General features: G+C 43.2%; 2 protein-coding genes across 4 annotated transcripts; one reads left to right on the plus strand and one right to left on the minus strand.

Moving 5' to 3' along the window:
- Positions 1-3461: 3461 nt before the first annotated feature.
- On the minus strand, positions 3462-15108 carry foxo4 (forkhead box O4). The gene is made up of 3 exons (XM_035411703.1): positions 12489-15108; positions 8602-10188; positions 3462-7917 (listed from the first exon to the last, which is right to left on the minus strand). Exons 1-2 carry the CDS (start codon positions 12918-12920, stop codon positions 8632-8634), a joined length of 1989 nt encoding a protein of 662 aa, XP_035267594.1. The 5' UTR covers positions 12921-15108; the 3' UTR covers positions 3462-7917; positions 8602-8631.
- A 2372-nt stretch (positions 15109-17480) lies between these two features.
- On the plus strand, positions 17481-27418 carry LOC118223189 (sorting nexin-12). 3 transcript variants are annotated; one of them, XM_035409435.1, is made up of 6 exons: positions 17481-17751; positions 21348-21443; positions 21738-21862; positions 22012-22102; positions 24045-24055; positions 24293-27418. In XM_035409435.1, the coding sequence occupies exons 1-5, from the start codon at positions 17587-17589 to the stop codon at positions 24048-24050; spliced, it is 483 nt and encodes a 160-aa protein (XP_035265326.1). In that variant the 5' UTR covers positions 17481-17586; the 3' UTR covers positions 24051-24055; positions 24293-27418. The 3 variants fall into 3 exon arrangements, with proteins under 3 accessions (XP_035265326.1, XP_035265324.1, XP_035265325.1); XM_035409434.1 differs by having other exon boundaries at positions 17482-17751; positions 25128-27418; XM_035409433.1 differs by lacking the exons at positions 24045-24055; positions 24293-27418 and having other exon boundaries at positions 22012-22114.
- The last annotated feature ends 39 nt before the right edge of the window (positions 27419-27457 follow it).

The raw sequence follows: 27457 nt of genomic DNA on the forward strand, positions 1-27457 counted from the left end.
TCCCATTTTCAAATGGGTTAGTTTCAGAAAGTAGTCCACTATTTGCACTGATTTTACCTGTCAGTCTACAATCTGTTAACAATGTTCATCAATTAATACATTGCAAAATATATTAATCGGACTGCTGAAGTCCTGGGTTATGATATTCTTTCACGACTACATATTTCTGTGATAATGTGGCCTTCAGAAGTTAAGAAGGGGGGGAGGGGGGGGAAGAATACACCTGAAAGAGGTTGTAAGCTCCTGTTTTGTGGTGGTGTTTCAAAAGCAAAACCGAAAATGGCAGACTCCTGGTGTACATGTTCTACGAACAGATGTACTACAACGGAATTCCCAGGTAAAGTAGCGGTTTGTCTCTTGTACATTAGCATTAGAGCAATTATTTCACACTTCCGTTGAGCGAGTGTAAAAAAAAAAGTACAATCCATCGCCTAATAGGCTAATGGTTCAGTTGTTTATATGGGTTTGTTGCCGAGAATCTGCCAAAACGTGTTCTCTAGAGGAAAAAAATAATCCGTCCGAGTTTTAACTTTAGAGAGTCGTGGAATTGTGGCGTAGTCCCAAGAGTGGCATTTAAAGAAATTCGGACAGCTGGTGGGGCAATTAACACACGCGGGCACATTACATATTGACTCATCAGGCACTGCTACATCAATCCAGAACGGTTCCCAACCTGTTTCGTCGACGATCAACTTACCGTAGGCTGCTTGGAAGTATACTCTTTGAGCAAGTTGCACAACACATCATAGCTAGTTCAGCTACTCGCACGCATGCGTTCAGGGGCGTACGCATCTCGTCAGCCATTGCGGCGTCGTATGTACAGAGAGAAGGTCGTAGTGAGTATTTACTGAGACTTATTTTGCCATCGGCTGATGCCGGTTTATTATTCGGCATGGCTTAGCTGTTACTTAGGTCTGTAAGACGCAGCAATTGGAAGTTTTTAGTTATCCATGTTAAATGTGCGCAGTATTGCTGGGAGTGCTTAATGCCTCCACTGTGTCATTTAACGTGATTGCCTCTCTCCCCAAGTTATTCGCAGTTAGGAAAGGAATCATGACTTAAAATCAGTCTTGGAAGACATTTTCTTTAGAGATGATCGCAATAAGAAAGCTGCACATTCATATGTTTTGAAAATGTAGCCATTTCTATGACGATTTATTTTATCTTTTGCTTATACAAGTACGCCACCTAGACGCAGAAATGAATAATTGCATTGTGGATTGCACAGATCAAAGACCGAAAACCGAAACCGTCATTTAAAAGAAATGTTTTATTAGTGCGTCTTCTTAAAAGTTGATTACATAGAACTGACACTGGAAATTTCTTAGTTTACTAAAGGAAATCAACATGCCACCTTGTAGTGCACAAACGCTTGCTCAACATGCAAATGCTTCAAGCAATAGTGCTTTCAAACTGAGATTTTTTAAAGGATATTCTGGAATGACTCCTAAGGTAGTGTTTTCCACTTCCATCAACTACGCATGAGTTGACTTTTTCATGGAGGAGTAGAGTTGTACTTGTGCTGAATTCATGAGGCTGGCAGACATACAGGCTGCATTTGGCACTTGGGGTGCCCCAAAACCCTATTAAGCAGCATTTAAGTGTTTCCATGGCTACGCACACTGGTGTTTGCAGTTGGAGCTACCGCTGTTTCTCACAACCAAGGCCTAATTATTGAATTAGCGAGTTGTGCTCTGCTGATGGAAATGTATGTCTCGTTTCTGGATATGGCCCAAACTCTTCCTCTGGCATCTTTCTTTACAATCTTCAGCCCTGGTCTCTGTGGCTCAGTGTGCTGTTGAATGGCTGTATTGTGGGAGAAGTGTCTCACTCCACTGATTTATCACTGTCCGCTTGGCTAAGCCTGTGATTCCCAGTCACTGGGCCTGGTTTTTTTGCCACTTTTCCCAAGCCTCAAATACTCTCCTCACATACCCCACCCCTTCCACCACCAAAAAAAAACCACTTGAAGGAATATGGGTCACATTTAAATATGACCTCAAAAAGAGGTCAACTATAAGGAAGTGTAAATGCACCCTATATAAATACTCTACCGATAAAATGACCTGTGAAAATGACAATTTATACATGAGGCAAGAGTAGATGTGTATGTGGTCATTGATTGTATTTATTTTTATTTGAAAACTTTTAATTAAATAGGAGAGCTAGAAAAAATATAATGAAACTATTATCTCCTAAAGTCTGCAGTGGCCATCTGCCTTCTCATAACCCCACCCTCCCAACTTCAGCCCCTCCCCTAGCTTGTCCATATTGTCAAAAAAACAAAAACAAAAAAAAACCCTTTCTCCCTCCCTCTCTTCCGTTTTCAGTCTCCGCATTCATGCACCGGCTCACACAGATCGCTGTTGTCCTCGGTTGCTGGAGAGAGAGAGAGCTATTATCACAGTCCTGGAGGACAGAGACAGCGTAGAGGCCCTTTTCTCCCCAGTGCCACTTTCCTCATTCAGGTTATTATGGGAAATTTGAAGTTGAACTTCTGTCAGGCAGTCTGTGCGGCTGAAGTTTCTTTGGGTTTCCATGGTAACCTTTGATGGACTTGCTCCCAGCACCTGAAGTGTGGGTCACACAGGGCTTTTGTATTACATCCCACTGAAGTTTCCTGCACACAATGGGAACCAATCCACAGCACTATAGTGCAAGCAAACTGGCAGCTAAAATTCTTTCTTTCACATCAGCTAATCTTTGGAGGCTCAGGCTCGAGCACCATCTTTGAAGGCATTTTTTATCACTTTTCCAGAACTTCTTCCGCTCTTTGTTTGCTTAGACCACATTCTTCTTGCGGTTAACACCACAGATGTTCAGCTGATTTTCATATTCACAATATCCAGTTTGCCTTAAAATGTTACATTTTGTGGTTTGTGCACCATGCCAGGAATGCACTCTACTAACAGTTATTAATATAATAATAATAATAATAATAATGCAGTTTTGTGGTGGGATTTCATTCCTTTTGCTTAATATTTTTTAAGCTTCCTTGCAGGCTGCACCTTTCTAGGCAAAACATTTTATTTTAAGTTTGAACCCATTTTTTCTTCAACTAGGACATGGGTGGTAGAGCTAGGAGATTGTCTTCGCTACACAATCCTGTCCTTTTCAGCACCACACAAACACCAAATACCACACGCTTGTAAAAGCCCTTTTTTGTTTACATGAAATGAGCAGAGAGCAAAGTCCTGAGCAGCTGTAAGATCTTTCAAGCTTTAAGCAGTTGTGCAGTTTGAGAAATTACTTGCGGGTCTTTTGTTGTGGCTACTGTTGATTGCACCAATGGTTAGTGTCTGCATTGACTGCTTTGTTTAAATCATTACACTATTCAAGGTACTGTATCTTGGTGTTCATGGGTATTGTCTTGGCCATATACAATTTTTAAGATCTGCACCTGAAAGGCTGGAAAGAAGAAATGCATAAATACAACGTTCAGAAATGAAATAAATCACCTCTGAATTTGTTAAAGATTTAGTTTATTTCCTTTCTCTGGGGCTGCTTTTAGAGCTGTCACCTCCAAATTAACTTTACAATATGTAAAGTGAAATCAGGAGAGGAAAAGAAAGAAAATCAGAATTAATCAAAACTTACACATGTACTGGCTATGTACAATTCACCAATCCCGACCCCCTCCCCCCCACCCCTCCCCTCATCAAAAAAGAACAAAAAAAAAACAAAACAAAAAAACTAAACCCTCAAGTACTAAAGTAATATCAAATGGGATGCTTACCAATTATTTCTTAGAAAAAGAAGAAAACTACATGCTATATTTCAACTTAGGAAAATAATGAGAAGAAACGAATGCACAAAACAACGAGAAAACAAAGAGAAGTAAATTGAATGGGTAGAGAAGGGCAGATTTAAGGGCAGAAGCAGGAGGGTTCGCCTCCTGCAGAGGGGTTGAGGTGTGCAGCCCAGCAAACACTGTCTGAGCGGGCATGTTCTCTCTTCACACTCTTTCAGCACTCAGACGGTCACTCTAACACTGGATATTCCACACTCACTCCCACACCGAATACTGAGCACGCGGATTGTCGCTGTGCTGTCACACTCGCACCGGCTATTTGACGCTCGAGATTGTAGCCGTCACGCTGACTGTTCAACACAGGATTGTCGCACTTTACAGTCGTTCTCAAACACTCAAAGATTGTCACTCCACAGTGTCGCTCGCGTGATTCTCCCCTAACACTCGCATGGCCCGTCACCCGCACCAAGTGTTCTTCGCCGTGAACTTTCCAACAATTAGATTGCCACCCATCACATGGTCACATGTCACGCTAGCTTCTCACCACTCAGGCTGTCCCTCGCCTCTTTAGGCACAGTCACACTTAAGCGGTTTTCGGTACTCACGCATACACACACACACACACACACTCTCTCTCTCTCATACCAAGCCTGAAATCACGCACGCACGCGCAGTAGCACTAACACACACTGAAGCACTCACACAATCAGTCACCTTCTCACTCGTGCGCTCTCAAACTTGTGTGAGATAAACAAACAGGATCACAAACTCTCCCTCTCCCACACACACACACTTACACACACAGCAGAGAACCTGAAGAGAAGAATGCCCAAAAGACATGGGCTACAACGTAAACAAGTCTGGTTCATCAAGGTATAAAATCATCGTAACAATCATTCACTCTTACAAAGCCATCAGTTCTTATTTTTGTATGAAATGTTATGAAATATAATTGCAGATATACATCACATATACTCTTAAATTGTAGACTGTTCAGCATTAAGTTAGTGTATTTGCAATCTTTTTAAAATTACAATGTTGGGGGACAACCGGTTTTTTTCTTTCTCACTCTAACCACTACGTATAAACATTGTAAGTTCATTCAACGTTGCTTGTGACGCTAATAAATCATTTCAAAACCCTGAAGTTTAAATGACTCCAAAGAAGAACACAGCAATTCTTCACATATCATGTACAATTGCATGTGGGATAACATCAAGCACAGGTTTAGCAAGAGAACAACATAATGCTTTACGATTTGGTTTTACGTGTTACCCTGGTTGCAGCTGAACTATGAGTGAGATTTCCTAATTGATAATCTGAGAGAGCTGGAAAGAACTGTTTTAAGAGAGTGGAAAGCTTACACATCCTCCTCTCGAGAAACCATAATACCAATGTAAAAATTGTACAGTGACAAAGAAAACAAAAGATAACAAAAGAAGTTTGTCATGTCTTGATCTGATACAGCTTGCAACATGCGATAGTGTTCACTGGCAGTTTTCCAACCTGGAAACTTATTTATTTTGTTTTAAAAAAAAACAAACCAGCAATATCAAATCCTAGGACTCTTCCCAGAATGCCATATTTCAGGGGATATCTGCCATTCCAAATTATTTTATTTTTTAACCGAAACCTTTGCAAGATGTGAATATGCTCCAATTTTAAACAACCTTTAAATATTCTGGTTGCCATGGTAGCTGGTCAGGGCTCCACGTAGGATGGGCGGGGCCTGTTTTACCTTTCTCTCCCAGAAAAATCAGAGGAATTGCCCAAAAAAAATGCACAAGTGCCATCAGGTCACCTCTTTACTTCCTTTAGGGCATCTACTGTTTCCTTTCTAAATTTAACCGGATCAGTTTTTGTAAACGAGCGCTTAGGGATCCGAGATCTCTGCATACGCGTGAGCCGAACGAGAACGTGGAGATTTTCGCCCGTCTGGTAAATAAGTGCCAAATGAAGGGTTCTACTCAAAGAGGGGGCGTAACACGCCGTGCACCTTTTCTACGTGGCTGAGGTTAGCCTGGCCGTTAGCGACAGGCCAGTGTTCTTGTTTCCGAACCGTGAAGTGAAGAGACTTCCTGCCTGCCTCAGTGAGGCTTCGGCAGACTGTGAAGGCTAAAACAAAAACAGACTGAAGCTTCTAAACACCAGCTTTCCTCCTCCTCCTCGCCTCATCTTCTTCATTTAAATGTAATATTCTGTGAGCCAGTTTCTTTGAAACTCGTCTACACTGAAAGACGTCCTGCCGCTCCTAAATCTGATAAGCTGTTCTTAGTGTTCCTTTGGTTATGTATAAAATCTACGTGCATTTCATCTCTTATAAAAAATAAAATATATAGAAAATGATTGTTAAAAATTATCTGAAATGAATTTTCTCCTCTGATTAAAAAATGAACGCATTAATTTCTTTGCTTACAGTAGCAATATATTTTTAATCTGTTAATGACACTCAACTAATTAATAACTTCCATCTGAACTGTATATTAAACCTATAATCAAATATACTTTTTCTTTGTTTACACTGTATTCATTTCTTACAAAAGGTTAGTATATGAAAATCTAATCAGCAATAGAAAAAAAGATTTCATAATCAGCCCGTTTCTCCAGTTTGTGGAGGAAGGCAGAAGCTGCACTTTCCTTACTTTAAAAGGACAAGAAAAGCTCCAAGAGAACTGTACCTTTGTCAAGAGTTTTTCCATTTGCTTAGTTTAGAGGGTTATTTACATGTTCTATGTTGCATTGAGGATATAACCCAATGCGTTTCCATTTTGTTAAATTGAACAACAGTTCTCCTCCCCCCTTCTGTCTGGAGAAAGGTCATGGGGGGGGGGGGGGGGGGGGGGGGGGGGGGTCTAGAACCATTTCTTGTCCCTGCGAATGTTCTGTAAACATACTCAGGTGTACACAAAGTTCAAACTTTTCACTCTGAAAGAAAGCATACTGTATCCTGGACCATCAGAATACAAGGCCAGCCAATTGACAATTGACCGACGTTGAGGGGGGAAAGAAACATTATCCCAGAATGCCCTGCACACAAGTCACATTTCTTCATATCAGTATACTGTTAGCTTAACTGTACACAATAAATGTCAACAGAATGAAACCCTTGCAAATAGTCGCTACTCTGCACTGGCGAAGGCTCTTTGCTGAGTGGCAGTCACAAATGCCGTAAGGTAAATGCATATTTTAAACAGCCATGCTATTAAACCTGGTACATATTTCATCCGAGCGATTTCATAACCCCCCCCCCACCCTCCCCCCCAAAAAATCAAGAACATTTTCGTACCATTAATGCGATATCGAATAAGCATGGTTTTAACCGCCCCGTCCATTACCATTCACATTAACAGGCTCATCGCTGAGATTGCCCTCCAGAAGAGTTCCTCATCTCAGGGGATGTTGATCTGGAGCCCAAATTCAATCGAGGATCTTCACGACCAACGAGGTCGCTGGGATCCACAACTCGTTTTCTCGCGAGCCGCCTTTTTCTCCCCCCCCCCCCCCCCCCCCCCCCCCCGAAAAAAGCCGAATGACATTTATTTTCTGCGTGCATCATCATTCTCTCCTTCAGACGAAAGAGATAAAGGGGAAGAGGAATATCATCCGGTCTCTAGGACCGTAGTAATAATAGTAGTGACAGTAATATGCGTGTAAGCATTACCGTTGTGCTCCACTTAGACAGTCTTTCCCTTCCTTTGTTACGCTGTTATCAGTGACCCCCCTATTGACATAACAACCGTAACGGCCGTTGCAAAAACAATATCAAACATTAAGAAAGTTAGCCAGGTCCAAAAGTTTTGCACAAAGTATTCCAGCATGAATCTCCAGGTTCCGTCTTCTCTTTCTTTCTCTCTCTCTCAGGAGGAAAAATTACCATTGGCACGTGACATGGATGAGGTTTGGTTTTCGTGTTACAAATGGAATTGTAAAAAAAAAAACAAAAAAAAAACGACAGAACTTAAACCAAAAACTACATTAAAAAGAAGCTCGCAAAACATAGTTGGCATAGACCGAGTGAGCAGTCACCAGAAACGAGTACACCGTGGAGTTGATGTGTTTGGAGGTATGGTGCAGGAGAAGTGGGGACCCCCGTATCCCCACAGGGGGTTTGTCCTCTGTTTTTTGGGGGGCGGGGGTGGGGGTGTGAGGTTGATGACGGATCTGTCCTGCAACAATGGAAAATAAATACAAATGAAGATCATTCCGACACGCAACAGCATCCCTGTTGTGTCCTAAAGCTGTCGGACATAGACGGAGGACGGGAGAGGGAAAGGGGGAGGGGAGGAGAAGAGAAAGGGACGAGGCCCTTCAGGGAAAGAGGGGAGGATGCGGCGAGAACAATGGGAGGAAATGAAGGAGAGAGAGGGAAAGGAACGCGAGAGGGAGGATAAGAGGGACACTGGCGAGGATGAGCGCTGCATAGATTAAGGAAACCAGAAGCTTCTCTCTCTCCCTTCCTCCCTCCCTCCCTCCCTCCCTCCCTCCCTCCCTCCTCACTGCCGATTGTTGCTCAGCAACGTGTCTCAGCCAAGGATCTATTAATTTACCTTTCTTTGTCGTCAAGCACAATTTGTTTGAAAAAGTCCTTTCCAATAATTACATTTGGCTCAATTATTCAAACAGCTTCCATACATTCAGAAGTAAGGGCACTGAGGAATATGTTTGCCTGATTATATGTAAGTCCTTCTATTGCCTGATTCATTTAGCTCCAGCCTCACTAATGAAAGCACTGAAAGAGCAGAGGCCGAGGGAGACTGTACACTAATGGCCGGTACTGCTGAATACTGTTCTATGCTAAGTGTCGAGGGGAAGGGAGTCTTAAGCGGTTGTTGGCAGTGTTGAGTCAGTACCTGGCCAAGGCTGCAGGAGGCGCTGGAGAGTTAGCTGGGGACCCAGTTGTGGGAGGAGCTCTGGGTGGTTGCGGGGCCTGCGTAACCCTGACCGCCCTGCGGAATGGGGTCAAAGTTGAAGTCGATGGCGTCCCCGTCCATGAGGTCGCTGTTGATGATGTAGTCCACGTCGCAGTCCAAGTTCTCGGTGAACATGTCGATGTCCAGGTCGGTGGGCAGCCGGTCCTGGCTGGGGAGGAAGCAGCTGGGGCTGGCGAACGGGCCCACGGCCTGGAGACCGCCGTTACCGCCCGCCAACGCCATGCCGCCGCCGCCTAGCAGCATCCCGCTGCCCGCCGGACAGCCCGAGCCCTGTGCGAGCTGCGCCTTGAGCGCGGTCATCTGGGAGGGGTCCGGGGTCATGCCTGGCAGCAGCATGCCCAGCCCGAGCTGGGGCTGCTGGTGCTGGGGCTGCTGCTGGTGCTGGTGCTGGTGCTGCTGGTGCTGCTGCTGCTGTTGCTGTTGATGTTGCTGCTGCTGCTGGTGCTGGTGTTGCTGTTGATGTTGCTGCTGGTGTTGCTGCAGGCTCATGTTCTGCTCCATGCCCTTGCCTAGCAGCAGCTGTCCGGTCTTACCCCGACCCTCCGCCATGGCCCCGCCCAGTCCGAGCAGCCCCGCCCTACCCTGGCTGGGCATCAGCGGGTCCACCTGGGTCATCATGACGTCGCTGGGAGGCGGCGAATCGGAGGTGAGCAGAGCCTCCAGGCTGGAGGGCACGCGCACCCCAAAGTGGGAGCCGCGGGAGCCGGGAGCGGGCAGGGGGTTAAAGAGGGAGTTGCCAAAGCTGGATGTGGAGGGAGGGTTGGAGCCGGCACCCTGAGAGACGGAGGACTGAACCCCAGGCTGGGCGGGGGGCTGGGGGGGCTTGGAGGGCAGCAGGGGGCGGTACGAGGGGAAGCCAGCGCCCCGGGGTAGGAGGGTGGAGGCGGAGGGCAGGGGGGTGGGAGGGGCCGGGGGGGCAGGGCTGGGGCTGGCCCCGCCCTGCTGGCTGGTCATCAGGGTGAGCCCGTCGATGAGGTCCAGGTCCTCCATCAGCGTTTCGGTGAGGGTGGGCGGCACACTGGTGCTGGCCGAGTAGCCCCCCAGCAGGCCCTCCTCGGGCAGCTCGTCCTCGTCCTCGTGCCCCGGCGCGATGGGGGACAGCCGGCCGCTCAGCGTGCTGGCGTTGGAGCTGGTGCGGGGCCGGAAGCTGGTCCACATGTCCGGGTCGTCCAGGCTGCCGCGCGACGACGGGCTGCTGCTGTTCACCCCCCACTTGGAGAACTGCTGGGAGGAGCCGGGGCTGTCCGCGCCTCCGGCCCCGCCCCCGCCCTCCCCAGGCCCCGCCCCCCCGGGCCCCGCCCCGCCCGCCTGCTTCTTGGTCTGCTTGGCGCGCATGCGGCTCTTGAGCAGCTTGCTGCTGTTGTCCATGGAGGCGGCGCGGCGGCGCGGGGCCTTGCCCGTCTTGCCCCCCTCCGGGTTCAGCATCCACCACGAGCTCTTGCCCGTGGACTCGTTGTGAACGCGCAGGAACTTGTTGTGCAGCGACAGGTTGTGGCGGATTGAGTTCTGAGGAGAGAGGCAGGCGTAGGACACAATCACTGAACACGTTAGTTCCCACGGAGTAATTTGTTCACTGTATATACCGAGCTATACGGACACCGTATAACTAGACCTACGGCTGTCAAAAACGTACTGAACTTTTCAAAGTAAAACTAGGGCAATAACAGCAAAGTATGAGAATTCTAAAGTAAATGAGGCCTCGGTACTCAAAGGGAATCTTGTATGAGAAACGCAGACTGAGACAGCAGGATAAGTGGGCAACCGCTATGATGTGGGATCCCATCCTAAAAATATCTTGATGACAGATGGAAGATGTATGTTGCTGGGTTATCTGATTTCATTGAACAGGGGATATATATATATATATATATATATATATAAAACTATAACTAAGTTATGATTTCTTTGCACTAAAAGACATTGAGACAGTAGAGGAATTTACAATTTCAATATTAGATAAACATAGAACGGCCCTTATGAATGTATGTATGCCATAAAAACCGCAGGAACTCCCATCCATACTCGGTCAATTCAGGAAATGAACTGAAATCAAAATAAACTGAAAAATTAATCGAAAAATTATCAGATCATTATGGGTGTTTAAATATTTAATTTAATTTATTTTAGTACTGAGAGCAAGTTCTTCTGTGACCATCTCATCAATGACTCGTTCGAGGAATGGATCTCTCCTGTCCACAGCAAATGATTTTAAAAAATTGAATTAATTAAAAAGTGTCTTTACATGAAAGGAAAACGGCATGCGTTTGAATACACAAATGAACCTGTTCAATATAAACGATGTAAACAAACGCCAAAGAAATTGCCATTCCTGGCCAGCGGCCGCACTTGTTCTTATTTTAAAACCCTCCCCTTTAAAGAGTGACCCGTGGTGTCCTCACTCTACACCGGCCCCTCCTGCTGCTCCCCCCAACACTACGAAATACCAGTCATATAACTTTATGAGCAGCTGAGGTGGTGGGAATGCAGCCTCGGTATGGACCGCAGCTGACTATCGGATTACTCTGTATGGAATACCACACGGCACATGAGCGTTCACGCTCTTCTGACACGGCTGCATCCGTTTTCAATGCATCTTTATGGCGTCCAGCCGAAAGATGCTCAAAACCTGACAGCCGGCTACAGTGGATCGGTCCACAAACGCAGTTTTGAATCTGCGTGAACCCTCTCCACGTTTTTGTTTCCATCTACGCGCCTCGAGAGAAATCAGTCCCTGTTTATATCATTTTGTGAATACTACGGTGTGTTTTTGTGTGCACACCGGGGCCATAAATTAGGACTCTGGGGCAATACGGGATAATTAGAGGTATTAATCTGAGGCGCACAAAAACAAACGCTTCCTTTTGTAGCCAACAAAACACTAAGCCTTTCTCACCACTTTAATGAACTTCCACAGGTCCATTTACAATTAGGTATTTAGTAGTGTGACTGAGGCACTTCTGGGTGAAAATGTGGTGTAAGTAAAACTTGTGCTTGTAATTAGACTGATTGCCCTGAAGGGGGCAAACCTTTCGCTACATTAAATTTAAAGGGACAGTGATTCTAAAGTTTCACCATATCCTAAAATGTTTTCAGATTCAAACATAATTCTGTGACATGTAAAGATCCAGATACACTTAAAAAACCCAAATCTGTCCATCTAACCACCTGTCCTGGGTGTATTCCTGCCTCTCGCCCAATGCACGCTGGGATAGGCTCCAGCACCTCCCTGACCAGGATAAGCGGGTATAGATAACGGATGGATGGATGTCCATCTAACCTTGCCGCTCTTCTGAAATATGGTGAGATTTTGGGTCTAGAAAACATCACTGATTGGTTCAAAACACCACTGGTAGATGAGGTCAGTTATTCCTTCACCATACAGAGCTCTGAGACCCTTTGACAGGTGATATGACTGTAGCCATCAATTAGAGATTTTCAGACCAGCCCTCATGCACTTGACTCCTCCATGTTCTAATGGCTCAACAAATTATTAGGGCAAATATGACTGAAATATTACAGTTACAGTCAAGAGTCACATTAAAGTTTTACATTACTTCCTTTGTGGGGTTAAGTCTTGTAATTTAAGCTGTCTGGGGATATAGCTAAAATGAATAAATGATGCCCATAAAGCGTTCTTAATAGTCATAATATTCTGTCTCTTTTCCACATAAGTTAAACTGAACAGACATAATTTCAATACAGATGCAACTGTGACCATTGTGGAGACTGATCAAAATGACAATTACATGCTTTTGGCTTTGTAACATGGGCGAGTAGGGGAGCTACAAAAGGCCATACACATTTACCTTCCATCCAGCAGAACTATTGCTGTCTCCTTTATCCTTGAAGTAGGGCACGGTTTTCACCATCCAGTCATATATCTGCGCCAGAGTTAGCCGCTTCTCAGGTGAATTCTCGATGGCCTGACTGATGAGGTCTGCATAGGACTGGCTCCCCCAAGCGTTGCGTCGCGAAGAACCCTTTCGAGGTGTCGCTCCGCCCACTCCGGTCACAGCGCCTCCCTCTGAAGTGACCGCTTTCTCGGGCTCGGATGTGATTTGCGGAGGCTCCTGCTTGTCCTCTTCTGCGGGCGGTGTTCCCGCGGTGGACTCCGCACCATCCGCCCCCTCCTGTTTGACAGCTGAGATGTCGGGCCTATGCAGCGGCCATGTGCACGACCTCGGGCGGCTTTGAGGCTCAAAGTCTGGGTCGATCGGGGGTACCTTTTCTTCTTCCATTTTTTTGTTTGTTTGTTGAATATTTTCTTTTTCAGAAAAGTTAGTTAATAAACAGTATGTTTACTTTTATTATCAGCACTTGTCCGCTATTATTTAAAATTTGTTTAAAAAAACAAAAAAACTATACTATAACGGTAAATTTGAAAATGAACATACACCAAAAAAAATTAAATTAAATAAAAACTCGGTCATTTAAAAAAATATATATTTGTATAAATCGTTAGAGTATTGTTGGACACGTGCGTGCTATAGAGGAAAATGTGGCTGCCCGGGTCTACAGTACACTGTACCTCTGGAGACAGAGACTTGCAAATTGTTCGAGCTCCTTGTCACAAGAAGTCAAGTTCATTCTCCGTCTAGACTCTCACAATAACAATAACAGGCGAATTGTTGAGAAGAATCGCAATAATCTGACTACACCAATATAGCGTCAGTTAATCCTCCGATTGGAGATTAAAAGGACCATATAATCTCCTTAATAGTAGCTAGCTAAAACCTCCAGATTTAAACTGGGCAAAGAGGCTGGAACGGGTTTGTTTTGTTTACATAAAAAGAACAAAGGAAATTCGAAGAGGAATGCACATAAAACGAACAGGATTAAGTACAAGAAAGAATCTGACTATAAATGAATAGAAGCAAGATGGCAAATCGTCCATGCAGATGCCAATGTCAAATACTGTACTGTTTCAAGTTTTAATAAAGCACAATTTACGAATCCGTCTTAGTTATTTTTTTTACTACAAACAAAAAGAACCGTGTTTGAGTAAAGTGGCGAGATGAATACAAAAACATAAAAGGAATAATCAAAAAACCTGATATTTTCTCTCCTAAACAGATCAAATTTCACTTCCCCCTTCCCACGTTTTATATTTGGTCGTTTAATAATAATAACAATAATAATAATAAAAAAATATATAGTCGACAAATCCCGGCGATACAATGGAGGGATGTGAATAATAAAAAAAAGAGGATTACCGTAGTAGGTCAGTATTACAAAGGAGCGATGTGACTGACTGGCTTCAGTCTACGAGTTGTAAACAATCTCCCCCTCCCTATTCCACAGAAGACCGCCCGACCGCGACGCTAACATTTATTTTATTTTTTATTATTTTGTAGCTTAAGCGAATGACCAAGTCTGGCAAAATAATAATAATAATAATAATAATAATAATAAACTTCAGAACAAATTTCTATTAATAATATTAATTTAAATTTTGAGAACCCCTTTCACTCTGACATTAAGCAACCCGTTCATTTGACTAATGTTAAAGCAGCCAGCTACCGTTAACCTAAAACAAACTGCAGCCAACAAAATTACCTAGCAAGCTAGCTAACGAGCAAGATTTCAGTGAAAGAGTGCGCTGCAACTGATGTTGCCAGTTATTCTTTTTTCAGAACTTCTTCATTCATGAATATTTTGAACCCCGTATCTACTGGAAGCGTAGAAGACCGAAAAACGCATAGCGAACGCTAGCAAGCTAGCTAGAAAAACATCGGTGAATTTAGAATAACAAAGAACTGCAGCTGTATATTCTGTCAACAACCGAACGGCAGTATTGTCACAATCTTACTAGAAAGTCTGGTCATGTTGGACAAGTAACAGGTGTGATGGAAATAATGGAAAGGGAAATCCGACTTCTCCAGTTTCAGGGCTGCACGCTCTTCCACGCTGCTAGAAAGCGCGTGCCACCAACTGCCATGTTTCTCGGGAGGCAGACCATACGACACTCGCGCGGCCACAGGACGAGCTGGCAATTCGTTTCAGATTCTGTCCTTGCGCTTCTTCTCTTCTGTCGTATTTTGAGTAAAAGGGGTCAGGCACGCACCCTTGTGACAATAAGCGTCCACTTCTACTCCTCGAGTGCAGTTACTCACTTTGCGGTCACTCGGGCAAAACTCAACCACGGCTCTTTTAACATGACAAATAGCTGGCTAGCTAACTCGCTAACGTAAACTCCAATTATTATGGAGTTAAAAATATTAAAGAAAGTCGAAGAGATCCATTTGTGTCCTCTTCAGATCGTTTCCTCCTAGGCCCTCGGCGTTGTTTCAACCATAATCTGTATATCCAAATACTCACTACACGGATATCTTTTTTTGTTTTGTTTTGTTATGACTCGACGCGAAGCCTCCCTTCTGACGTCTGTTTACCACAGCAGGACAACTTGTTCTGCGCTTGCGTGTCAAGGGTTGCTGGGAAATGAAGTCATGTGATAACTAAGCGCCCTACTTTAGTTTAGCAAGTGTAAATTAAGAACGAGCAGTAAGCCAATTTTGCGTGTCGAAATCACCGTTATGTAACAGACTTGAAGTCTGGTCCATGTGTGTCGAGCTAAAGTTGGCTAGACACTTCATGACATAATTAATTAGATTTCCAAATTAGCTACTTAACGCTCAATGAACTTGTGGCGTACTTTGTTCAGCACCGTTTATCATGAACAGCAACAAGCTGATAGATAATTGTTGACTAAAATGAAAGCGTGTAAATACAATAATTTTGAATGTGCCAATTTGAAAACTGTTATTTGGGATTAGAGCAGTAGTCTGTAAACGTTGCTTTTAAATGTTACACAAACAAGTGTGTAGGAATCGTCAATATAGCTACATGTTGATTTACCCACTAGGAAAGGTAGGTGTATTTTGCATAACACTTAACATAAACACTTCACCAAGGAGTTTTGTGTATCTGCGAGTTTTTATCAGCCTTTTTTAAACCGATGATTCCACTCGAAGTTTTACAGGTACCGTATGTAACCCTTAGATTGCCGTTGGACTGCTACTCAGTAGGCTTGTCAAAATGTGAAACCCGACAAGAACTGAAGTCCTGCGGATGTGCAACTGTTTATTATTATTATTGTTAGATACATTTGTTAAAGAAATAATCATCCTTGTATTCACGCCTAAAACATTGACCATTCTAAAATAAAACCTTTAAACATTAAATTTTACATTTATAAGAATCTTTCTCGTTGAAAGAAATAAAGCCTTTTTTCCTCAGGCATTGTACTTAATAAAAATCGAAATCTTGCAAAGTTTTCATTGCAGTATCTGAAAATGTACGTCGATGCAGCACTTTTTTACCAATTAATGCTTTGTCCCGACTTCCAGCAATAGCAACTCACCGAACAATTGCGAAAATCTTAAATTAAAACTACAACTCCCATTACGCCGTGTACGCAGTTCAACTTTGAACTGGGGTGAGAACGTGGGAGGTGGAAAAGAAGCCGCATGATGCAACTCCGTGGCCACAACCACAACCACGAGAAGGGAACTCCCAAGTGTGTGAGGCGGGGTTTTCACAAACGGGACGTGTAGCTGTTGTATTACCTCATGTTTATTTAACTGTAGGCGCCACATAAACTTGGTAGGTCCACAACTGAAATTTCACACTCAGTATCATTGGTAACTAGACGCTAGGTAGCCCACATCTGAAATGTCTACCTAGAAGCTATCATTAATGTTGGCTGGTGTTTACTTTCATGTGTAACCGTGGCCTGAGAGCAAATCGTACTGCACACAGAAACTCTACAGCACCTGCTCATGTATTCCACCAAGCGGGAGATCCCTGGTTTAACCGAGATCAGCCTGCTATTTCTAAGTTTTGGGGAGGCAAAGGAAATCTGATTAAATTGCGCAGAAATCGAAAACGCTTGTAATTATTTTTTGCAATGACTCAATTTTTGTCGGTCATGCATAGTTACACGAATAAGAACATTAATCCAAATGTATAATTGTCTGTTGTAAATAATTACCCTTTAATGTAATTATGCATTTTGATAGATTAAACCCAAACAGTGTGTATTGCACACGAACAGGTAGACTACGTCATACATTTTATTTAGATTGAAATATATATATATATATGTATTAATATATGTATTAATATATATATATATATATATATATATATATATATATATATATTAATTACATTGAAATCAAGCTATACAGTAAGTTATCTTCCACAGTAAAGACGTAGGCTTGGAACAAATGTTGGTTGTGGCATTTTAACTATTATTTTCTAATTATTTTATTTTTTATTATTATAATATAGCAGTCAGGTGTTAAACTTTTTCAGTGCTCTCAACTAACATATCGGGTCGCTTCCTATTGGGATATAGACCATCTGTTTCTGTAGAATTATTATTATTATTTCCCAAAACTGTCCCGGTTGTCAACCAACCCTACATCCATTGTTACACACCACTTCGCAATTCAGGAGGGAGACATCTGCTGAACGCTACAAAATGCATCCATTTACATACAGTCTATGATCCAGATGCAGTGATCACTGTCATGTGAGGGAGTGTGCATAAACACACTTAGAAATCAAAATAATTTTGATACAATATTCGTGAAAGTTGAGACATGTACCTGAAATATATGAGGTGTAGCTATGTATTTAATGAGCGTATGGTACAAACAGATGGTAATGCATTTACTATAGTTTTATATTACTACATAGTTTTATTTGTATGTAGCTAGTTGGTTCCTATTGGCCAGGGTCTGATTGGTGCTCTTGGCAGCTATTGGTTAACGTTAACATTGTCAGAAAAGAGGATGGCCCAACCCGAAGGTGGTGGCACTATTACTATTGGCTGTGGACATTGCACCTTGAATTTGCCGTTTAGGTTTTTACGTCGAATGAGGGAGATCGAAGGCGAAAATGTCTGAGCCTACCGTAGCTGACACTCGCCGGTTAAATTCAAAACCTCAGGACCTCACAGATGCGTATGGTCCCCCGAGTAATTTTCTTGAAATCGATGTGTACGACCCACAGACAATTGGAGTTGGCCGGAGCCGTTTCACCACGTACGAAGTGCGAATGCGGGTAAGTATGTGTTCGGACAAGAAATCGAGGCCGAGGATTTAGGTCGGGCCTGAGTCCTGTAACGTTATGGATGAGGATCGCGGTAGTAGTCATGCAACATGACTGCGGACGGTAAGAAAAAACAAGGGCAGGGCCTGGGACTCGGGGTTTAATTTGAAAAGACCCAAAGTTTTCATTTATACTAGCTAATTGTTGCTCATTTGTCTTATTGCATTATGTAGCCAGCTATCGTTAACGTAATATCACCGGTCTTAATGCAGAAGCTCGATATAGCTAGCTAGCTAACTCTAGATATTAGCATTAGATACCTAGCAGCTAGTGTAGTTAGCCGTCTAGTTGACACTAGCTAGCTAACATACCATTATACGATGGAAATGAGAATGGGTATGACAATGACTGCTTTGCTTGTCAGCTATTACGTTAGCCAGCTAGGTATACTCAGACTCTAGAAAGATCTTTGTGTGTTAAGAGCGGACGGGAAGTGTTAAAATTATGGTGCTAGCTTGCCAGGTAATTATTGTCATTGGTGAGTGTAGGGAAGATAATTGTGTATATTACTAATAGCTTAGTTAGCTGTTCTTGTTTTATTTTAGCTGATTTATCCAACCGGATGGGTGGAAAGTACAGCAACATGTAGGCTAGCTAGGTTCACAAATCCTTACTCATTTTTAAGAGTAGCTACCAGTCTAGCTCCAGCCCATGACCACATTGCAACCAGGTCAAGGTTTATAGTGGTGTTTGAAGTATAAACTAGCCAAGTTACCTTAATATTTGTATTCATTTTGCACTAGCTAGCTTGCTAACATTTGGGTAACTGATCTGCATGGTTCTATTCATTGCATTGTGACTGTCAAACGTTCCCTAGTTAGCATATCTAGTTTAATTTTTGTATTGCTAGCTTGAGACTTTAGTCGGAAGCTATTCGGTATTTTGCGTAGAAGCTAGAAACGGTTAGATCTTAAGTGGATAGCTGTTATGGTCCAGCTCATCGCTCTCACCTTGGTAACGTTAGTAACCAAACTTTAATTCCTGAAATATAAAAAAAAAAGAAAAAAACTGCTCGTCAAAGGAAGTTTACAGGTTGAAGAATTGGGTGTGGCCATTCTATTATCCTATCCAGCAAGTTACTTAATCAGAATTATTTCTGTTAACATGGTCAAATTGATATCATATAGGCCTTCCAGATGAACGGGGATGTAACGAAAAACACGGGCAGGCAGGCTGGTGAGCAGGCTGGTTGAGACTTAGGAGTGTTCGCTTGTGGGTGGCTTGTGTCTGCCCTGTGACAAGTCTTGCAGCAGCATTACTAGTGTTTGATTAATAGTAAAAGGGGAAATGGCCAAGTTAAATTGTTTGGGAGTGGAAGGGCTGGGGATGTCCCCTCAATTTCTACTCATGCTACCCTCTCTGATGAGTAAATGTATCTGGGTGGTTTCTGGCACCTCTCTTTCACAATCTGCATCATGCTCTTGGAGGTTTTTGGTTTAATTAGAGCTGAACCTGACATGTGCTTTATTTCAGATGCAACCCGAGTTAGGACTGTTGCTCATTGCTGCATGTACATACGCATGCATGTGCATGTACGTGCATGCACACACAGGCACACACATGCACACACACACTCATATGAGCACAAGGAGCAGCGGATTAGAGAAGGCATTTTCCCCGGGCTGCAAGTCTGAGCTGGCGAGGCCAGGTAGCAACAAACACAGGCTGTCCCGCAGACACACACACACACACACACACAGACATGGAGAACATTCTGTCTGAGGTCACAGCACTAGCCATTGTGCTGCTGAGCCACTCAAGAGTTTCTTTCTGGCAGTAATTGTGTGGAATGTAGTCTTAATGTTATATACTGAAATAGTGAATGGTGAATTGTCTACATTTAGACACATAATAAAAATAACAGTTTAAATTCTAATAATAAATGTAATTTTTCAGATTTTTTGTTCTAAAAAAGTACCAGTTCAACTAACACTAAAAATGTTAATAGATTCAATTTTAGGGAGCAATAACTTCAATCGAAATGTTATTTTGATGTCAAATAATGTTTTTTTTGAACCCATGTTTTGTCCCATGCAGAATTTGGAATTGGCAGTGGTGCTAAACCCTGCCGCCATCTTAAAGTAGACTGCTGCTGCATTGTGTGCACTCCTCTGATGGACTTGCCCCAGGCCAGTTCTGTCCTGCTGTCCTAGACTCCCAGTCATAGTCAGTCAGTTACAGCCAAGGCTGCAAAGCTGGTATATTCCACTCAGTGCACTGCCTGATTCTAGTAAAAACTGTTACTTGGTTCAGAGTGCTGCTTGAATCCTTGACCTGTATGTGTAGTTTAGTGCTCTGGCCTGTAAGGCTGTCCTGTCCTGTAAGGCTGAGACTTAACACTCCTCTAGGCCGTGACACAAGATGGCCGTACCACCACACAGTTTTTCAGAAAGCCTACTTCTTCCTTGTGATTATTTTTAAATATGGTGGATGAAAGCCAACTATTTTCCACATGCTGTTATCCAAACAGTGCTTGCCTAAGGTGTATTGTACATTTCCGTGTAAACAAATTGGATGCCATCAAACATGCATAGCTATGACTTATTATTCTGTCACTAGCAGGAAGTATACACCACCCTACAGATGCAGACCTGGACATTGAATAATGCTTTTTCGCCCCTGGATGTATGAAGGCTAAAGATCATCTATGCTGGGCTGCACTTGGTTCAGAGCCATGGCCACGCTAAATTGAATAGTCCTAATTTAATGGCTGAAGAGATGCCAAACTTTGATAGACGGCTGTTGTTCTGGAGAGGGCTCGCTGATAATGCAAAGACACAGAGAATTAAGTTAGGACAACATCCTGTGAGAGTATCAGTGTGTGGTTTTTGTGTGGTGGTGACTTCACTGTGCAAAAATGGAATGAAATGCAAGTCTTGCTTTTTCAGCGGGTCACCATTCTTTGTAAGGTTCTATGAGCGTTATCTCCACTTTTATTTTACCTTTTTATTTTTGTTCAATGCATGCACAGTGAAGTCATGACCACCGAGTGACAGGTGGACTTGAACGTGGTTTGTCATCTGTAATTTGAAGTGGAAAAACAAGCTGCTTGAAATGGGTCTTTAAATAATAAAAATTGTCATAAATATTATCTGGAGGGTCTGAACTAGTTTTGTATTCCATGGAGCATAGCTGTTCTGATGGTTTTATTTTTAGCTTGTGTCATTGAATTTGTGTGCAAAACCAGTTCTTACCTGTTAAGATGGATATATAGATGGGGAGACCAACAATTTATTTCTATCGGTACATTCAAGTAGCAAGTCACCTACCACACACAATGTACAACTACATTATCAATGCAGCAACAACATTTACTAGATATTTACGAGACCAGTAATAAAAGAAAAAGTTACTGGTAGTTTGAGTGGTTCTGGCTTTTCAGTGACACACTCCAATGCAGTTCAGTTATTCAGTTTGATCCATCTCTGGTTCTGTTCACATAGCAGATTCTTTGTACTGTAACTGAATGTAAGGTGCAGCAGCCTTTTGTTCTTATTGGTTTTAAAAAATATTTTTTGCTGTTTTTTTTTTTTTTTTTTAACATGCAGACAAACCTTCCCATCTTCAAGCTGAAGGAGTCGTGTGTGCGGAGAAGGTACAGCGATTTCGAGTGGCTAAAGAATGAGCTGGAGAGAGATAGTAAGGTAAGCAGCTAGGGTGAATGTGCATTATCAGGATTTCAGAAGGCCGCGCCACAGTGTGACGTGTAACGGCTGTAGCCATTCTGAGCAGTTTGACCGGCTAAAGCAGTAGCTCTCAGTGCTTCGCTGATCCGACTCATGTCATGGTTCATATGTATCTTAAATATTTTTATCATTTACACATACTGTGTACACATTCATGCAAATCCTTCTGTTGCTTCTCTAGTCTTGTGTGCGGGACTGGGGTGGTAAAAATGGAAAGGGTGTGTGAGATTGCCCCGTGTCGTTCTCTGACAGATTGTGGTGCCCACTCTGCCTGGCAAAGCCCTGAAGAGACAGCTGCCATTCCGGGGAGACGAGGGCATCTTCGAGGAGTCCTTCATCGAGGAGCGGAGGGCGGGCCTGGAGCAGTTCATCAACAGGTACGGCCATTTTGGCCAGGAGAGCCGAGAAGAAAGAGTTCCCCACAGGTTTTACCGCTGACCTGAATATCTGTGTGTTCCCCCCTCTCTCCCCCTCTCTCTCTCTCTCTCATTCTCTCTCTCTTTTCTCTCTCTGTCACCTTATTCAGGATTGCTGGCCACCCCTTGGCCCAGAATGAGCGCTGCTTGCACATGTTCCTGCAGGAGGAGGGCATTGACCGTAACTACATCCCTGGAAAAGTACGCCAGTAGGGACCAGGGGAGAGGGGTGGCGGCTGTGGGGGGGGGGGGTGCGTTGATACGTGGGGGAGGGAGGAGCTGTTCTCTTGCTGTTTTCATCCAATCCACCCTTCTACCACTTAAAGCAGAATAACGTTTATTTTTACACTAAGAAATATAAATATATATTCTATCAAAACGTAAAGCATAGAGACTGCTTTCATTTATAGACTTTTTTGTGTTATTAACCTGGTGTGAACTTTTATCTGCTTATCATGGGTTGTGTACATGTTTATATACTGAGGCATTAAGAATGCAGCAAAATATTTTGGCTTCAGGGTTTCCCTACAAAACATATATTCACAAATTATCCGGAAATACAATTTAATTAACTTAATTTCTTAACAATAAATTAACACAACGGGCAAAACTCACCTTGGCCACTTGCGTGTTTGTCACACAGCCAATGCAGTCGACTGGGTTGCTGACCTGTGGATGTGTTGTGGGTGTGGATTCGCACACGTGCAGGGCTCTAACATTTTTTACAAGGTGCACATGTGCACCTATGAGGTGAAATTATGGAGCGCACTAATGTGTCCCAATCAGTAGATTCGCTCCTGAATCGTTTATCCAGTTAGCGCACATCAAATGCTCCTGAAATGGGAGCGCGGTGGAGCCCTGACGCATCTCTGGCTGTGACCCACCGTGGCAGCAGAAGCTGGGGGGGGGGGGGGGGGGGGGGGGGGGCGACTCGCGCTAATTATGTCTCGGCCTAAATGCCAGGGCTGCTCCGCGGTAGAAGGGAAGAGGCCCCGGGGATGCTGGGGGAGGAATGTACCCGCTCCAGGGCTGTCTCGCGCTCGGGTGTGTACCTGCACCTTTGGGCAGTCTCGCACCTGTCAGCTGCGTGGTGTTCAGACTGGTTTGGCTGAACGACAGACAGGGCAGCCTCCTGCAGCCATTCCTGTACAACATGTTTGTGTATTCTTGAAGCATCTTTAGGTAGGAGGAACTGTCAACCTTTACTGTGTTCAGATGAGATCTTCATGACATCTGAAATTATATATATATATATATATATATATATATATATATGGACACAAAAACACATTTAATCGATATACCTTGTTTGTATGGGGGCAAGGAGTATCAGAATCTTTACTGTGAAACTATTTACATTTTAATTGCCATGTATTGATTCTTCACTAGATGTAATTTACAAAAAGTTTGAAGTAGGAGTGTACATCGTCCCTTGACATTTATCTGTCCGCAGACCTTAACTTGCTTCCTGCAATAGCAAGAATCTTACTTAGGTTATTTAAATCAGTTCCTCAGTTGATTTGTTTTTGTATTTGACATCCATCCAGACCAGTGTGGCTTCCTAAGTATTATTAATTTATTGCTGCTGTGTGTGCACTTCAAGAGGGGAAACACATGCTGACAGCATCAAACCAAAAGGAGCATCTCTGGGTGATGTGGGAATTTTGTCATCATGTGACCCTCGTCATATAAAAATAGCAGTTTTGTCTCGCATGACTTCAGCATTATGTGCTGTGTTGTTTCTTCTGTCTTGGCTAAATCAGTTAAGATTTCCTATATGTTTAGTAAAAACAGGAGCCAAAATCATTTATTCCATTTTTAATGCCTCTGTGTGTGCGTGCGTGTGTGTGTGTGTGTGTGTGTGTGTGTGTGTGCATGCGTGAATGAGTGAGTGAGTGAGGGTGATGGTTGCGGAAGTGTGTGTGTGTCCATGCTCAGTTGTTCTGTGTCTCTGATATGTTTCTGTACTTAAGTTAAAAAGGGAAGTGACATGGTAGTGTTTTGTGGTGCTGGGTGCAGCGGGTGGTTGAGTAACTGAGTGCGTGATTAATGCGTTCTCACAGTGAACTGAGGGACAGGGAAAGGTGCTCTTTTCTCTTTCATTGGCTGTTTGATCACACATTTTCTTCCCATTTCTTTTTAGGTATGATTAAAGTAAGTTGTTCTTTATTATTATTATTATTATTATTATTATTATTATTATTATTATTATTATTAACTCTGGCAACCCTGCTGTTGCATTGACAGTAATTACAAATTGGGGGATGGGGGCAAAGTTTTGGAGAACTGTGCATTTACATGACAATTTCTTTGTCTTTCTTTCTTTTGCCTTTGAAACTGGTTCTACCTGCTCTGGCTGGCATACCCTCTCCTGTTTCCATTTCCTGCCAGTAACATGTAACATAACATCTCAGTAGTGGCTGGTATCTTTGCTGCATGCTTGGTTTAATCTCAGATCAAATTGGTGAGAATCCATCTGTTAATCTTCATTGGTGACTTCCCCTTCATTGATTCAAGCTTGCCTTGCAGGCCTTGTTGCTTCTGGAAGGCTCTCTTGTATGTGGAGTCTAGACCGTCACTGCATATATCTCAGGCCAATACTGCTCTACTGGATCATCGTCATCATCATCATCAAAAAGGAGGATAACATTTTGCAGTATTAACGTAGCCTAAACTTAAAATGTTCTCTCATGGTTGGAGACTTGAAGAAAATCTATTTTTTTTGTGGATGATTTATGGCCAATCCCATGGATATAATGTGAAATGGGTTAAAAAAACATTATGATGATGATTATGATGACAGAAAACTTCTATGGGGGGGAAATGTGAAATGATAGATTGGCCTTGATCTAAAGCTCCAGCAGACAATGCAAATGGCTGAGTATATGTGTGTTTGAAATGTGCAGATTTGCACCTAATCTGTTACCCATGTGTCATTTCTGGCATAGAATAATGTACAAGCTTTCTATTGCAGCATTTATAGCAGGAAGCGCCATGGCGAATCCTACTTGATTTGCCAATAACTTTCCCAAAATCAGCTTGCGCTTCATCACCATACGGGTCACAAATAATGTCCCAATCCCATTAATGTACCTTTTAAAAGGGTTTGCATGGGGGGGGATGTGGACCGGGTGGGCAGCGGTCAGTAACTCCAGTTTTCAGTCAAATCCTATGGAGAGGGTAGACCGCAGTTAAAATTTACAGTTGAATCTCATTTTGAATCTAGCCCCAGCGATGCTGAGACGCGGAGCGCTACACCCCCCCCCCCCCCCCCCCCGGCCTGGCTGCCGGTTTTATCGTCTGACCACGATAAAGCCAAGCGGCCTCAACCACAGGTGACCACACCAGCTGCACCCAGCTCTCTCTCTCTCTCTTTCTCTCATGTAAATAATATGTACATATATATCTATATCTGGGGACACTGCGGCAGACTGCATGCGCCACACCAGCGGGCCTGCAGCTACGTGAGGTCTTGCTGGGGGAAGACGGCGCATCGCGGATTCGTGCTGACTTTGTTTTTGGGGTTTGGAGGCAGGTGGGTGGGTGGGAGGGTGGGTGGGTGAGTGGGGCATTCTGCTTTCTTTATCATTTTTTCTTTGTCATATTGTTGAGACTGTTATCAGCACCAATGCAGACATTCCACACTTTCAGTTTCTAGTTCTACCCAAGCCTACTCGGTATGACTCCTTTCCACTCTACAAAAACATTGTCTTGCACAGTTGTGGGTCTGTTTGTGCCCCGTCAGTCATGCAGACCGACTGGACTCACAGGGCAGACTGTCATGATTGGCAGCAGTATAAACCTTATGTACATGCTGCCTGTTGCATTTTGCCAGCACCACTTCTGTCTTTGGAAGTGCGGTGTGCAAATCTGCCGTCTCATTTCTTTCTATAAGCTTTTTGGCCAACGGTGACTTGTGAAAGAGATGCACAATTTCATCCCAGGCCAGCTAATTGGTATTGCTTTACCTACTCAGCAAGCGCTCCTCACTTGGGCAATTTGGATTGCACATCTTTTGCAGAATTATCCGTTTTAAAACTGGATTTCACAGTGTTATCTTGCCAAATGATACAGCAGTTAACCTGCATCCTTGGCTGTAGAACAGGGTTTTTCAATTACCAGCCCAGGGCTATGTGCAGCCTGCCATATGTATTCTCTGAGCCCTTTGATCATTGAGAATAAGGAAAAAATAAGGAGTTTATTTCGGTGCATCAAAAAATGATAAGGTCTACACCTGCTGTGTTGGCATATCTATGACTACAGTCACTAGAGAATAATAGCTGATTGCTAGGTGTATTTCAAGAAGGCATTGACTTTGTTTACACACACAAGGTACATTTTATTTAAAAAACGCGACGCAGTACAAGCAAAATGTTTGGTCCATATGCAAAATGTAATAAAATAAATATGGGCCCTGGGGAAAATTGTTTGAAAAACCTTGTCACAGCCCAGCTCCTTCACCACTTTTCCACACTACCACCTGCACCACTTGCTCATGGGCATCATGGAAATGAGATTGATGAAATAAGTGGAAATGTATGGAGGCCAAACCATGCCTCTGCATCACTAGCAGGTAAACGGTCTTAGACCCTAACAGTTTTTACCCTTGTCATACCTGGTTGGAGAAGAGGGTGGGATGTTGGGGGTGGGGGGGGGTATTAGAGAATCTGTCCCAACTTTTAGCTTTCTGTACATTCCATTCATCATACTGCACCCTTGAATGTCCTGATTTTTTTTAAACATAATGTTTGAAAATGAGATCTAATAACAATCGAAAAATCGCTTGTTCTGAAGACCCTGCTCAGTTTCGAGGCATCCGTTGCAAAGTCTCAGTTGTCGTACCATATCTGCTACCTCTTAACAGCTGAAAATTGGCCTGTTGATCATTGTCCCAAAGTGCTCCCCACAAGGCTTGCTTTGTGTATCTACATTAATTTCTCTCAACCCCAGGGGTAGCTCTCTGGTGCCAGCAGTAGCACACTTGTGAGCTCATACCCACATTTGGGACTGTGCTATCGAGGTGGGGCTATTCATAAATATGCCAAAAGAAATGGGCCATGTCTTCCTCAAATTCCTTTCCCCATTTTTACATGTACTCCCAAATAGCAAAGTGAATGTTTTATATGAACATGCTTTGACCATATGATTTTTTTTTTTAAACAATTATTATTACTATTCTTTTTGAACTTTACATGTATGTAACCGTTGTAAATTGTAATCTGGGCTTTGTTTCAAATCTTCTGTCAGGAATGCTATGACCGATATTCATGTTCATTTTAAACCACTGTGAAAACCCAATAAAGAGCTGGTTGTCCCTGTCTTTGGAAAAAAAAGAGTTTAAATTGTGCTTGTAGATCTTCTGAATTCTTTGTACTGCATGTTTGCGCCATGGTAGCTTTTATATGATACTCATTCAGTACCTTGTTTAATTGTCAGCCTGTGTACTTCTACTGGTTTTGAGTGTCTGAAGATTTGCTTTGCTGTGTCAGACCCCACTAATAAAATTGTTACAGTCAATGATGCCTTAACCATTCCTGTGGTGTGTTAGGTTAATGC

This window comes from Anguilla anguilla, chromosome 3, assembly GCF_013347855.1.
Source record: "Anguilla anguilla isolate fAngAng1 chromosome 3, fAngAng1.pri, whole genome shotgun sequence".
Lineage (NCBI taxonomy): Eukaryota > Metazoa > Chordata > Actinopteri > Anguilliformes > Anguillidae > Anguilla > Anguilla anguilla.